Source organism: Myxine glutinosa, chromosome 6 (assembly GCF_964187855.1).
Source record: "Myxine glutinosa chromosome 6, kmMyxGlut1.1, whole genome shotgun sequence".
NCBI classification, from domain to species: Eukaryota; Metazoa; Chordata; class Myxini; order Myxiniformes; family Myxinidae; genus Myxine; species Myxine glutinosa.
The window spans coordinates 177,142,047-177,155,078 of record NC_136266.1 but is presented as its reverse complement, the minus strand read 5'-3'; the positions used below and the strand labels follow the sequence as shown (position 1 = coordinate 177,155,078).

At 41.5% G+C, this 13,032-nt stretch overlaps 1 protein-coding gene across 1 annotated transcript in view; it reads right to left on the bottom strand.

The window, feature by feature from the left end:
- Positions 1 to 13,032, bottom strand: part of LOC137429501 (uncharacterized) — a 278,822-nt gene that overhangs the window by 112,905 nt on the left and 152,885 nt on the right. The window contains exon 28 of the mRNA XM_078781105.1: positions 6,338 to 6,502. Coding sequence (XP_078637231.1) covers positions 6,338 to 6,502 — 165 coding nt within the window. The remainder of the gene's footprint in view (positions 1 to 6,337; positions 6,503 to 13,032) is intronic.

Sequence of the window (13,032 nt, the reverse complement as noted above, 5' to 3'; positions counted from 1 at the left end):
TACAGATAAATAAAAAGTACACAGCCCCATGCCAAATAAATAACATCCTCGAGCACGGCATTTCCGGGGCGCATTCGGCATATTATGTTGGAGAACTTCTTGGACTTCACGTTTGCCTTGTTGGTTGACCAAATGAGTTACACCTTAAAATTCCTTGGATAAGTGGGGACGATTACATGCAGGTGAAAGCTATTAAACTTGTTTTGTAAATTTTCAAACAAATAATTTACTCCTGAAATGATTTGGTGTTAAATAGGCAAAGGGTTTGAATACTTACGTAACTGAAAATCATCCAATATACTCTGTTAATCTAACTTAATCACATTTTATCTGTATTTTTTTAATACTTTATCACTTTGGAGTAGTTTGTGAAGACTCTATATATCAAGTTTGATTTGTAAGCATTATGAAATAACACCCGGTGTGTACCCCGGTTTAGAATAGGTACACCGTATCCCTGTAAGAGGCGACTAAAAGGGTTGGCGTCAGGAAGGGCATCCGGCCATAAAAACATTGCCTCAAAAAGAGAACCATGACAATTACGACTACAAATGGGCAGGGTACAGCCCGAAGTACCCCGTGGGGGACCCCACTCCCTCTCGTCAAAACTCAAGGTGGGAAACCCGATCGAAGATAGGATGGAAATCATTCCATTTATGACGACGAAACGTCTGATGCCCGACGTGGAGATCGGTTTCTGAGATTTGGGACATGGAATGTAGGGACAATGACAGGGAGATCAGGAGAAGTGGTGGAAGTATTGGTCAGAAGAAGAGTGGACATATGTTGTGTGCAGGAGACGAGATGGAAGGGAAGTGGTGTGAGAATGGTGAAGGGTAGGCAGGGACAGAAATACAAGTTTGTGTGGCAAGGGTGCCCGGAGGGCGTGATTGGTGTTGGTGTCCTGTTTTCTGAGGAGTTTGTAGACAGTGTGGTGAGTGTGACTAGAGTGAGTGAAAGGTTGATGATAGTGAAAATGATGATTGGAAAGCTCTTGGTGAACATCATCTCGGGATATGCTCCGCAGGTTGGTTGGAGCGATGAAGAGAAGGACAAGTTATGGTGTGCTATGGAGAAGCTGATGGAAAAGGTGAAAGATAAGGAAGTTGTTGTGGTAGGAGGAGACCTAAATGGACATGTGGGAAGGAGTATGGATGGTTTTGAGGGAGTTCATGGGGGTTACGGATATGGTGTGAGAAATGGAGAAGGTGAAAGGATTTTGGAGTTTGCTGATGGAGCTGATTTGTTGATTTGTAACACTCAGTTCCAGAAAGAGGATAATAAGCTTGTTACATACACGTCAGGAGGGTCGACGACAACAGTTGACTACCTGCTGGTGCGTAGGCGAGATAGGGGGCACCTCCGGGACACAAAGGTGATCCCGGGGGAGGAGGCCGTTTCACAGCACCACTTGGTTGTCTGCGACATAAGGGTGAAAGGTGCGAGGAGAGCTCGGCGGGTGAAGCACCAACCGAGAATGAAGGTGTGTAGGGTGAAAGAGGTGACAGAGAGGGAGGCATTAAAAGAGAGGCTGAGTATGGTAGAGGCTGATGTGGTTGAGCTTGAAAGTGGTTGGATGTCAATGAAAGATAGTCTGTTGGGAGCCGTTGGTGAGGTATGTGGATGGACAAAAGGACCACCGAGGCACTCGGAAACATGGTGGTGGGATGATGAAGTTGGAAAGAAGATTGCCGAGAAGAGGAAGAAGTTCAAGGAGTGGCAGAAGGCGAAGGGTATGGGGGCAGAAAAGGCAGAACATGAAAGTTATAAGGCAGCCAAGAAGGCTGCAAAGAAAGAGGTAGCAAAGGCGCAGGAGGCATGTAGGAAAATGTTCGGAGAACGCTTGGATTCAGAAGAGGGGCAGAGAGCGGTATTCAGGATTGCAAAGCAGATAGCGAAAGAGAGGTGTGATGTGATGGGGGTGAGTTGCTTGAAGGATGAAGTGGGGCAAATCGTTGTGGACCCAGATGGAATTAAAGGAAGATGCAAGAGATATATGGAAATGCTGTTGAATGCAGAGAATGAATGGGATGGCAACATAGAGAGTAACCCAGTTTTAGGACCGGCAGAGAAGATAACCGAGAAGGAAGTTGAGGAATCGATAAAAGCAATGAAGAGTAGAAAAGCGGGAGGGCCGACGGGAGTTGTGGGAGATATGTTGAAGGTAGCGGGAAATTGGGATGTGAAGAGAATGACAGAGATCTGCAATCTGGTGGTGAAAGAAGGCCGCATTCCAGTGGATTGGGAACTGAGTACCCTCGTCCCTCTATACAAGGGGAAAGGTGACCCTCTGGAGTGTGGCTCGTACCGAGCGATAAAGTTATTGCAGCATGGAATGAAGGTATTGGAAAGGGTGTTGGAGAGGAGGATAAGGAAGAAAGTGAAGATTGATGAAATGCAGTTTGGATTTATGCCAGGAAGAGGAACGACAGACGCACTTTTTATTGTGAGGCAGTTGCAGGAGAAGTATAGGGAGAAGAGGAACAAGTTGTTTCTTGGGTTTGTTGATCTGGAGAAAGCATTCGATCGGGTTCCACGTGAAGTAGTGGCATGGGCATTGAGGAAGTTAGGAGTGGGGGAATGGTTGATCAGAGTAGTGATGGCAATGTACAAAAGAGCGCGCACAGCTGTAAGGATGAAGGACGGGAACAGTGGTGGGTTTGAGGTGAAGGTGGGAGTGCATCAGGGGTCGGTACTAGGTCCACTACTATTTGTAGCTGTGATGGAGGTGCTGGCTCAGAACGTAAAGGAGGGTTTACCGTGGGAGTTGTTGTATGCAGATGATCTGGTGTTGATTGCAGAAAGTATGGATGGACTGAAGGAGAAGATGAGCAAGTGGAAGGAATGTATGGAGACAAAAGGTCTGAAGGTGAATATCGGAAAAATGAAGGTGATGGCAAGTGGTAAAGCATGTGGTGAGGTGGAAAGAACTGGGAAGTGGCCGTGTGCTGTGTGCAGGAAGGGTGTCGGAGTGAATTCCATTCAATGTACAATGTGCACTGAGTGGGTTCATCAAAAATGTAGTGGTTTGAGAGGGTCATTAACCAGTGTGGCAGCTACATTCAAATGTAAGGTGTGCACAGAGGGAGCTGCAGATGGAGGAAATGTTGAGTTGGATCTTGGAGATGGCGTGATCTTGGAGATGGAAGGTGAGAAAACATTTTGTTACCTTGGAGACATGCTGAATGGAGAAGGTGGATCAGACTCGGCAACGGTTGCTCGAGTGAGATATGCATGGAAGAAGTTTCGGGAACTGAGTGGCGTGCTGACGAGGAGGGGAGTGTCATTGAAGCTGAAGGGAAAGGTGTATGCTGCATGTGTGAGAAGTGTTATGATTTATGGGAGTGAGACATGGGTAATGAACGTAGAGCAGCAACGAAGGCTGGAAAGGGTGGAAATGCGAATGGTTCGGTGGATTTGTGCAGTATCGTTGAGAGAGAGGAAGACAAATGATGAATTGCGAAAGATGATGGGGATAGAGCCTGTGATTGATGCTGTGAAGAGAAACAGGTTGAGATGGTTTGGTCATGTGTTGAGGAAGGATGAAAGTAACTGGTTGAAAAGAGTGATGGAAATGAATGTAGAAGGAAGTAGAGGACGGGGAAGAAAGAAAAAGACTTGGCTAAAGATGGTCGAAGAAGAAATGCGGGCAAGGGGGTTAACAAGGGGAGATGCAGAAAATAGGGCAAAATGGAGAACATTGTCATGGGGACCGCAAGGCTAACCCCCACTCTTGCGGGGAAAATGGCCTTAAAATGCCTGTTGTTGTTGTTGTTGTTGTTGTTGTTGTATGAAATAAGCTCAGGTGGCAACAAAATGAGAAAAATTAGGAGGGGGTGAATCACACACACACACACACACACACACACACACACACACACACACACACACAAACATACACACACACGCACAAACACGTACATACATGCAGATGCACAAACACGTACATACATGCACACACACACACACACACACACACACACACACACACATACATACACACACACAAACATACACAAACACAAACACACACATACATACACATGCACAAACACGTACATACATGCACACACACACAAGCACATACATACATGCACATGCACAAACATGTACATACATACACATGCACAAACATGTACATACACACACACACCCACACACACACACACACACACACACACACACACACACGAACACAAACATACACACAAACACACACATACATACACACAAACACACACATACATACACACAAACACATACATACATACACACGCACAAACACGTACATACATGCACACGCACAAACACGTACATACACACACACACATACATACACACGAACACAAACATACACACAAACAAACACACACACACAAACACACACACAAACACACACACAAACACACACACACACACACTCACGTTTGGTCACCCGATCATGGGTTACTTAGAGACTTCAGAAAGGTATTGGTAGGGGGTGTGGAAGGGGATATTTCGTAACAACAAATAGATCCAAGATGGGGGTGGAGGAAAGGAAGGATAACCTCCTAACCCTGAAAGGCGGGGGGGAGGGAGAGGGAAGACTTGTATTGACCTCTCTATTGAAGCATCCGAGACCGTGAAATGACATGGTACAGTAGTTTACTTTATGTGGTGTGGTATGGGTGAAGCCCCTCTCAGGGCAGGGGGGGGGGGTGGGGGGAGAGTGCATTAGGGAGTACATTTATACTGCATTCATTCTACTGCTGGTGTTTCAAATCATACTCGATTATAAAAAAGAATAACTAGAAAACATCCCAAAATGCAAAGCTCGTCCACTTTTTTTTTTTTTGTATACATGACCGAGGCTCGTGTAAGAGCTTACATTAATCACACAAAAAACAAATGGACACATAAAAAAAACGTATAATAAAAGAAGCGGAAAGAAGATGGGGAGAGAGAGGGAAGCACACAAGTACAACAGTAGAGAACAGGGACATCGGGAGATCTGTGGGAGGGAGAGGGCTTGGGGGGAGGAGGCATGGGAAGGGGAGGGGGGTGGGGGAGGTATAAAACACATGGACACTGCTAGAACTTCAAGGAAGGAAGTCGGAATTTAAAAAACGTTCACCACCAGTTTAAAACAGCTGTTCATCACCATCTCTTATCTTCCCTCATCCAAAACCTTGATCTTTTCTATCCCCGCTAATTTCACCCCAAATCCTCTTTTTTGAAATACCAACTTCTTTCCTAGAAGTCCTTGGTGTCCTTGTGTTTATACTCCTCCCACCCCCCCCCCCCTTCCCACGCCACCTCCCCCCAAGCCCTCTCCCCTCCCACACATTCCCGATGTCCCTCACAAATGTTGTGTTTATGTGCTTCCCCTTCTCTCCCCATCTTGTCTACCGTTCCCCTTTTTATATACTTTGTTTGTTTGTCTGTTTGATTTGTTTGTGTGATAAATGTTAGCTCTTTCACGAGCCTCGATCCTGTATACAAAAAAAAAGAAAAAAAGGAGTGGATCTAGGGTGAATTAATGGGGGTGGAAAAGATCAAGGTTTTGGATGAGGGAAGATAAGAGATGGTGGTGAACAGCTGTTTTAAAGACCTGGAGGGAGGAGTGGGATTGAAGAGAGTGGGGGAGTTTGTTCCAGAGGCGGGAGAAAAGAGGAATGAAAGAGTGAAGGTGAGCAGAGAGCCGAGATTTTGGCAGTTTAACCATAAGAGGGTTGCAGGCAGATCTTGTGCGACCTGTAGGAATATTTGGGGGGACAGAGCCCAGAGAGAGCTGGGGGGGGCAAGGCCGGAGAGGAGTCGGTAGAAGACGGAAAGACCACCAACCTGCCTGCGGTGAGTGAGTGAAAGGCACTCGGAGATAGCTTCATCGCGGGAGATTCCAATGATTCTGAAAGCTTTGGTTTAGGATGCTTCTGCTTTGTACTCAAACTAAACTCGACGAAAACAGCAAAAAAGGAAATTTTATTTTCTAATGTTCTTCATATTCTGATAATAAAGGTTTGTTGAAAATCTGAAGACAAAAACCAAAGTGATAAAACGGTTGTTGCCTGAACAGACAGACACACAAACACACACATAAAAGCAATTGTATAACCTTGTCTCTCGCTGCGCGGGCACACAGGCTGACGACCCATTGAAAACGGGAATCCTGGACAGTCATATAACAAAATTAGTAATTAAGACAGTCCAATTAAATAATTTTGCTTTGATCAAATACTCACCTGTAATTGATGAATCAAGGAGAAATAGTGCATTGGCTCCTTGAAAAAACACTTTCGAAAATTGTCAGAGGAATTGGTCCTGGTATAGTAATCGGAAATACGCAGGTCAGTCTCACCTGATTGTCTCCAAGTGATCCTGTGAGGTTCCATTGCTGGATGACATTGACCAGGTGATGCATACGCTCCTTAAAGGGCTGCAGAGTTTTCAGGTAGTCCACGAGCTCAGTGACGATCTGAATCAAGGCCCGTTCCAGTTGTTGTAATCCAGGGGGCATGATGACCTGAGTGGAGCGGCATTGCATGCTGTTCAACATCTCCATGAGATTGCTACACAATATAGTGTAGCAGCATAGCAAACCTGTTGTGCATTTTGTGATACAAGCACCAAATTTGGCACAAATGTACATTAATATGTTGCGAACATTTTCAGATATTGGGCCACTTGAAATTCCGTAATTTTTTTTTTCAAATTTTTTCAAATTTCGTAATTTCAAATTTTTCGGGTGACACCGTCACAATTTCGGTCTTCGAGGCCGGCCGATATAGTGGGGCGGCTTAGCCCAAATATTCAAAAGAATTGTGCATTTTGTGATACAAGCACCAAATTTGGCACAAATGTACATTAATATGTTGCGAACATTGTGTGGTCAGCAATGAAGACGAGAGTCTGAATTACATGTATGCAAAAGACCTTGTGAACCAGTGAAGCAAATACACGGGTAAGCATGAATTAAATCTAGGGCATGCTATAATTTCCATGATGTTTACCTCGACACTCAATGGTGGAAGGAGGTAATGTTTTGATCCCAGCTTGTCTGTATGTCTGTTTGTCTGTTAGTCCACAAAATTCCAGACAAAGCTTGTAGTAGTGGTAGTTGTAGTGGTAGTGGTGATAACAGAAATTGTTATATAGAACTGAACTTATATTATTATTATATGCAGAAAATAACTTCATTTCTATATGCCCTGCAGTGGACAGGTTAATTGGTTTATGCACTGAAGGGGTCACCCTGGTGTGCACTGCTGTGTTCTGCCTCACTGAGTTGTTCAGGTATGATGTACTCGGCACAAGCTTCCGGTCGGCCCGGAGGTGGGGGTGCGGGGCCTGTCACGGAACGTCAAAACAAACGGCCTGCCGGGGCCGCCCAAAAGTCGGGCGTGAGGGGCGCGTCCACTAATGGAACGCCTCTCGCTTCCCAGATCGAGGGCCACGTGGTCAGGAGAACCTCGTCCCTTCCGGTCACACTTTGCCTATCGGCCGGCCTCGAAGACCGAAATTGTGACGGTGTCACCCGAAAAATTTGAAATTACGAAATTTGAAAAAATTTGAAAAAAAAAATTACGGAATTTCAAGTGGCCCAATATCTGAAAATGTTCGCAACATATTAATGTACATTTGTGCCAAATTTGGTGCTTGTATCACAAAATGCACAATTCTTTTGAATATTTGGGCTAAGCCGCCCCACTAATAACGTACAGGAGATGAAGATGCAGAAACTTTATTTGCATTTCAAATTTGTGCTTTGGAGTCGCAAATACAACAAACACCAACAAATAGTACAAATAAAATTGGAAGAACGACAGTTGTCACAAAATTCAAGAATAACTGGACAGACTGGAAATAGATGGCAAAGGCTCACTGGAGTAGCAAATAAGAGGGCCAGTCGTCTGAAGTTAGACCAGGAGGGTGGGAGGGGGGGGGGCGGGGGCGGGGGAGGATGACAGGCTGAGTCAACTCACATGGTGTTAATTCAACGGCATAACAGGAGCTCAAACTCAGGACCCGAAGATCTCTAGCCAGCCACCTTAACCGCAAAGCCAACACCAACCTTGAATGAACATTGCCCACAAAGCATTGCGACCAGATGTAATTCTGATTCTGGTGATGTAATTCTGATTCTGGTGATGTAATTCTCATTCTGGTGATGTAATTCTGATTCTGGTGATGTAATTCTCATTCTGGTGATGTAATTCTGATTCTGGTGATGTAATTCTGATTCTGGTGATGTAATTCTCATTCTGGTGATGTAATTCTCATTCTGGTGATGTAATTCTCATTCTGGTGATGTAATTCTGATTCTGGTGATGTAATTCTCATTCTGGTGATGTAATTCTGATTCTGGTGATGTAATTCTCATTCTGGTGATGTAATTCCGATTCTGGTGATGTAATTCTCATTCTGGTGATGTAATTCTCATTCTGGTGATGTAATTCTGATTCTGGTGATGTAATTCCGATTCTGGTGATATAATTCTCATTCTGGTGATGTAATTCTCATTCTGGTGATGTAATTCTCATTCTGGTGATGTAATTCTCATTCTGGTGATGTAATTCTGATTCTGGTGATGTAATTCCGATTCTGGTGATATAATTCTCATTCTGGTGATGTAATTCTGATTCTAGTGATGTAATTCGGATTCTGGTGATGTAATTCTGATTCTGGTGATGTAATTCTGATTCTGGTGATGTAATTCTCATTCTGGTGATGTAATTCTGATTCTGCTGATGTAATTCTGATTCTGGTGATGTAATTCTCATTCTGGTGATGTAATTCTCATTCTGGTGATGTAATTCTCATTCTGATGATGTAATTTTGATTCTGGTGATGTAATTCTGATTCTGGTGATGTAATTCTGATTCTGGTGATGTCATTCTGATTCTGGTGATGTCATTCTGATTCTGGTGATGTAGTTCTCATTCTGGCGATGTAATTCTGATTCTGGTGATGTAATTCTGATTCTGGTGATGTAATTCTCATTCTGGTGATGTAATTCTCATTCTGGTGATGTAATTCTGATTCTGGTGATGTAATTCCGATTCTGGTGATGTAATTCTGATTCTGGTGATGTAATTCTGATTCTGGTGATGTAATTCCGATTCTGGTGATGTAATTCTCATTCTGGTGATGTAATTCTGATTCTGGTGATGTAATTCCGATTCTGGTGATATAATTCTCATTCTGGTGATGTAATTCTGATTCTGGTGATGTAATTCTGATTCTGGTGATGTAATTCTGATTCTGGTGATGTAATTCTCATTCTGGTGATGTAATTCTGATTCTGGTGATGTAATTCTCATTCTGGTGATGTAATTCCGATTCTGGTGATGTAATTCTCATTCTGGTGATGTAATTCCGATTCTGGTGATGTAATTCTCATTCTGGTGATGTAATTCTCATTCTGGTGATGTAATTCTCATTCTGGTGATGTAATTCTGATTCTGGTGATGTAATTCCGATTCTGGTGATATAATTCTCATTCTGGTGATGTAATTCTGATTCTAGTGATGTAATTCGGATTCTGGTGATGTAATTCTGATTCTGGTGATGTAATTCTGATTCTGGTGATGTAATTCTGATTCTGGGGATGTAATTCTGATTCTGCTGATGTAATTCTGATTCTGGTGATGTAATTCTCATTCTGGTGATGTAATTCTCATTCTGGTGATGTAATTCTCATTCTGATGATGTAATTTTGATTCTGTTGATGTAATTCTGATTCTGGTGATGTAATTCTGATTCTGGTGATGTCATTCTGATTCTGGTGATGTAGTTCTCATTCTGGCGATGTAGTTCTCATTCTGGCGATGTAATTCTGATTCTGGTGATGTAATTCTCATTCTGGTGATGTAATTCTCATTCTGGTGATGTAATTCTCATTCTGGTGATGTAATTCTGATTCTGGTGATGTAATTCCGATTCTGGTGATGTAATTCTGATTCTGGTGATGTAATTCTAATTCTGGTGATGTAATTCCGATTCTGGTGATGTAATTCTCATTCTGGTGATGTAATTCTGATTCTGGTGATGTAATTCCGATTCTGGTGATATAATTCTCATTCTGGTGATGTAATTCTGATTCTAGTGATGTAATTCGGATTCTGGTGATGTAATTCTGATTCTGGTGATGTAATTCTGATTCTGGTGATGTAATTCTGATTCTGGGGATGTAATTCTGATTCTGGTGATGTAATTCTGATTCTGGTGATGTAATTCTCATTCTGGTGATGTAATTCTCATTCTGGTGATGTAATTCTCGTTCTGATGATGTAATTCTGATTCTGGTGATGTAATTCTGATTCTGGTGATGTAATTCTGATTCTGGTGATGGCATTCTGATTCTGGTGATGTAGTTCTCATTCTGGCGATGTAATTCTGATTCTGGTGATGTAATTCTGATTCTGGTGATGTAATTCTGATTCTGGTGATGTAATTCTGATTCTGGTGATGTAATTCTCATTCTGGTGATGTAATTCTGATTCTGGTGATGCAATTCTGATTCTGGTGATGTAATTGTGATTCTGGTGATGTAATTCTGATTCTGGTGATGTAATTCTGATTCTGGTGATGTAATTCTGATTCTGGTGATGTAATTCTCATTCTGGTGATGTAATTCTCATTCTGGTGATGTAATTCTGATTCTGGTGATGTAACTCTGATTCTGGTGATGTAATTCTGATTCTGGTGATGTAATTCTGATTCTGGTGATGTAATTCTGATTCTGGTGATGTAATTCTGATTCTGGGGATGTAATTCTGATTCTGGTGATGTAATTCTGATTCTGGTGATGTAATTCTCATTCTGGTGATGTAATTCTCATTCTGGTGATGTAATTGTGATTCTGGTGATGTAATTCTGATTCTGGTGATGTAATTCTGATTCTGGTGATGTAATTCTGATTCTGGTGATGTAATTCTCATTCTGGTGATGTAATTCCGATTCTGGTGATATAATTCTCATTCTGGTGATGTAATTCTGATTCTAGTGATGTAATTCGGATTCTGGTGATGTAATTCTGATTCTGGTGATGTAATTCTGATTCTGGTGATGTAATTCTGATTCTGGGGATGTAATTCTGATTCTGGTGATGTAATTCTGATTCTGGTGATGTAATTCTCATTCTGGTGATGTAATTCTCATTCTGGTGATGTAATTCTCATTCTGATGATGTAATTCTGATTCTGGTGATGTAATTCTGATTCTGGTGATGTAATTCTGATTCTGGTGATGTAATTCTGATTCTGGTGATGTAATTCTGATTCTGGTGATGTAATTCTGATTCTGGTGATGTAATTCTGATTCTGGTGATGTAATTCTCATTCTGGTGATGTAATTCTGATTCTGGTGATGTAATTATTATTCTGGTGATGTAATTCTCATTCTGGTGATGTAATTCTGATTCTGGTGATGTAATTCTGATTCTGGTGATGTAATTCTGATTCTGGTGATGTAGTTCTGATTCTGGTGATGTAATTCTGATTCTGGTGATGTAATTATCATTCTGGTGATGTATTTCTCATTCTGGTGATGTATTTCTCATTCTGGTGATGTAATTCTCATTCTGGTGATGTAATTCTGATTCTGGTGATGTAATTCTCATTCTGGTGATGTAATTCTCATTCTGGTGATGTAATTCTCATTCTGGTGATGTAATTCTCATTCTGGTGATGTAATTCTCATTCTGGTGATGTATTTCTGATTCTGGTGATGTAATTCTGATTCTGGTGATGTAATTCTGATTCTGGTGATGTAATTATCATTCTGGTGATGTATTTCTCATTCTGGTGATGTATTTCTCATTCTGGTGATGTAATTCTCATTCTGGTGATGTAATTCTGATTCTGGTGATGTAATTCTCATTCTGGTGATGTAATTCTCATTCTGGTGATGTAATTCTCATTCTGGTGATGTAATTCTCATTCTAGTGATGTAATTCTCATTCTGGTGATGTAATTCTGATTCTGGTGATGTAATTCTGATTCTGGTGATGTAATTCTCATTCTGGTGATGTAATTCTGATTCTGGTGATGTAATTCTCATTCTGGTGATGTATTTCTCATTCTGGTGATGTATTTCTCATTCTGGTGATGTAATTCTCATTCTGGTGATGTAATTCTCATTCTGGTGATGTAATTCTGATTTTGGTGATGTAATTCTCATTCTGGTGATGTAATTCTCATTCTGGTGATGTAATTCTCATTCTGGTGATGTAATTCTCATTCTGGTGATGTAATTCTCATTCTGGTGATGTAATTCTGATTCTGGTGATGTAATTCTCATTCTGGTGATGTAATTCTTATTCTGGTGATGTAATTCTCATTCTGGTGATGTAATTCTCATTCTGGTGATGTAATTCTGATTCTGGTGATGTAATTCTCATTCTGGTGATGTAATTCTCATTCTGGTGATGTAATTCTCATTCTGGTGATGTAATTCTCATTCTGGTGATGTAATTCTCATTCTGGTGATGTAATTCTCATTCTGGTGATGTAATTCTGATTCTGGTGATGTAATTCTCATTTTGGTGATGTAATTCTCATTCTGGTGATGTAATTCTCATTCTGGTGATGTAATTCTCATTCTGGTGATGTAATTCTCATTCTGGTGATGTAATTCTCATTCTGGTGATGTAATTCTGATTCTGGTGATGTAATTCTCATTCTGGTGATGTAATTCTCATTCTGGTGATGTATTTCTCATTCTGGTGATGTAATTCTCATTCTGGTGATGTAATTCTCATTCTGGTGATGTAATTCTCATTCTGGTGATGTAATTCTCATTCTGGTGATGTAATTCTGATTCTGGTGATGTAATTCTGATTCTGGTGATGTAATTCTGATTCTGGTGATGTAATTCTCATTCTGGTGATGTAATTCTCATTCTGGTGATGTAATTCTCATTCTGGTGATGTAATTCTCATTCTGGTGTATCATGCTCTGTTAAAGAGTGCCGGTGTGTCCAAGCAATTTCTTGGCAAGGGTTATACTGGGTGGTTTGTCATTGCCTTCCCAGCAGGAATTTGTGATGTGTTCA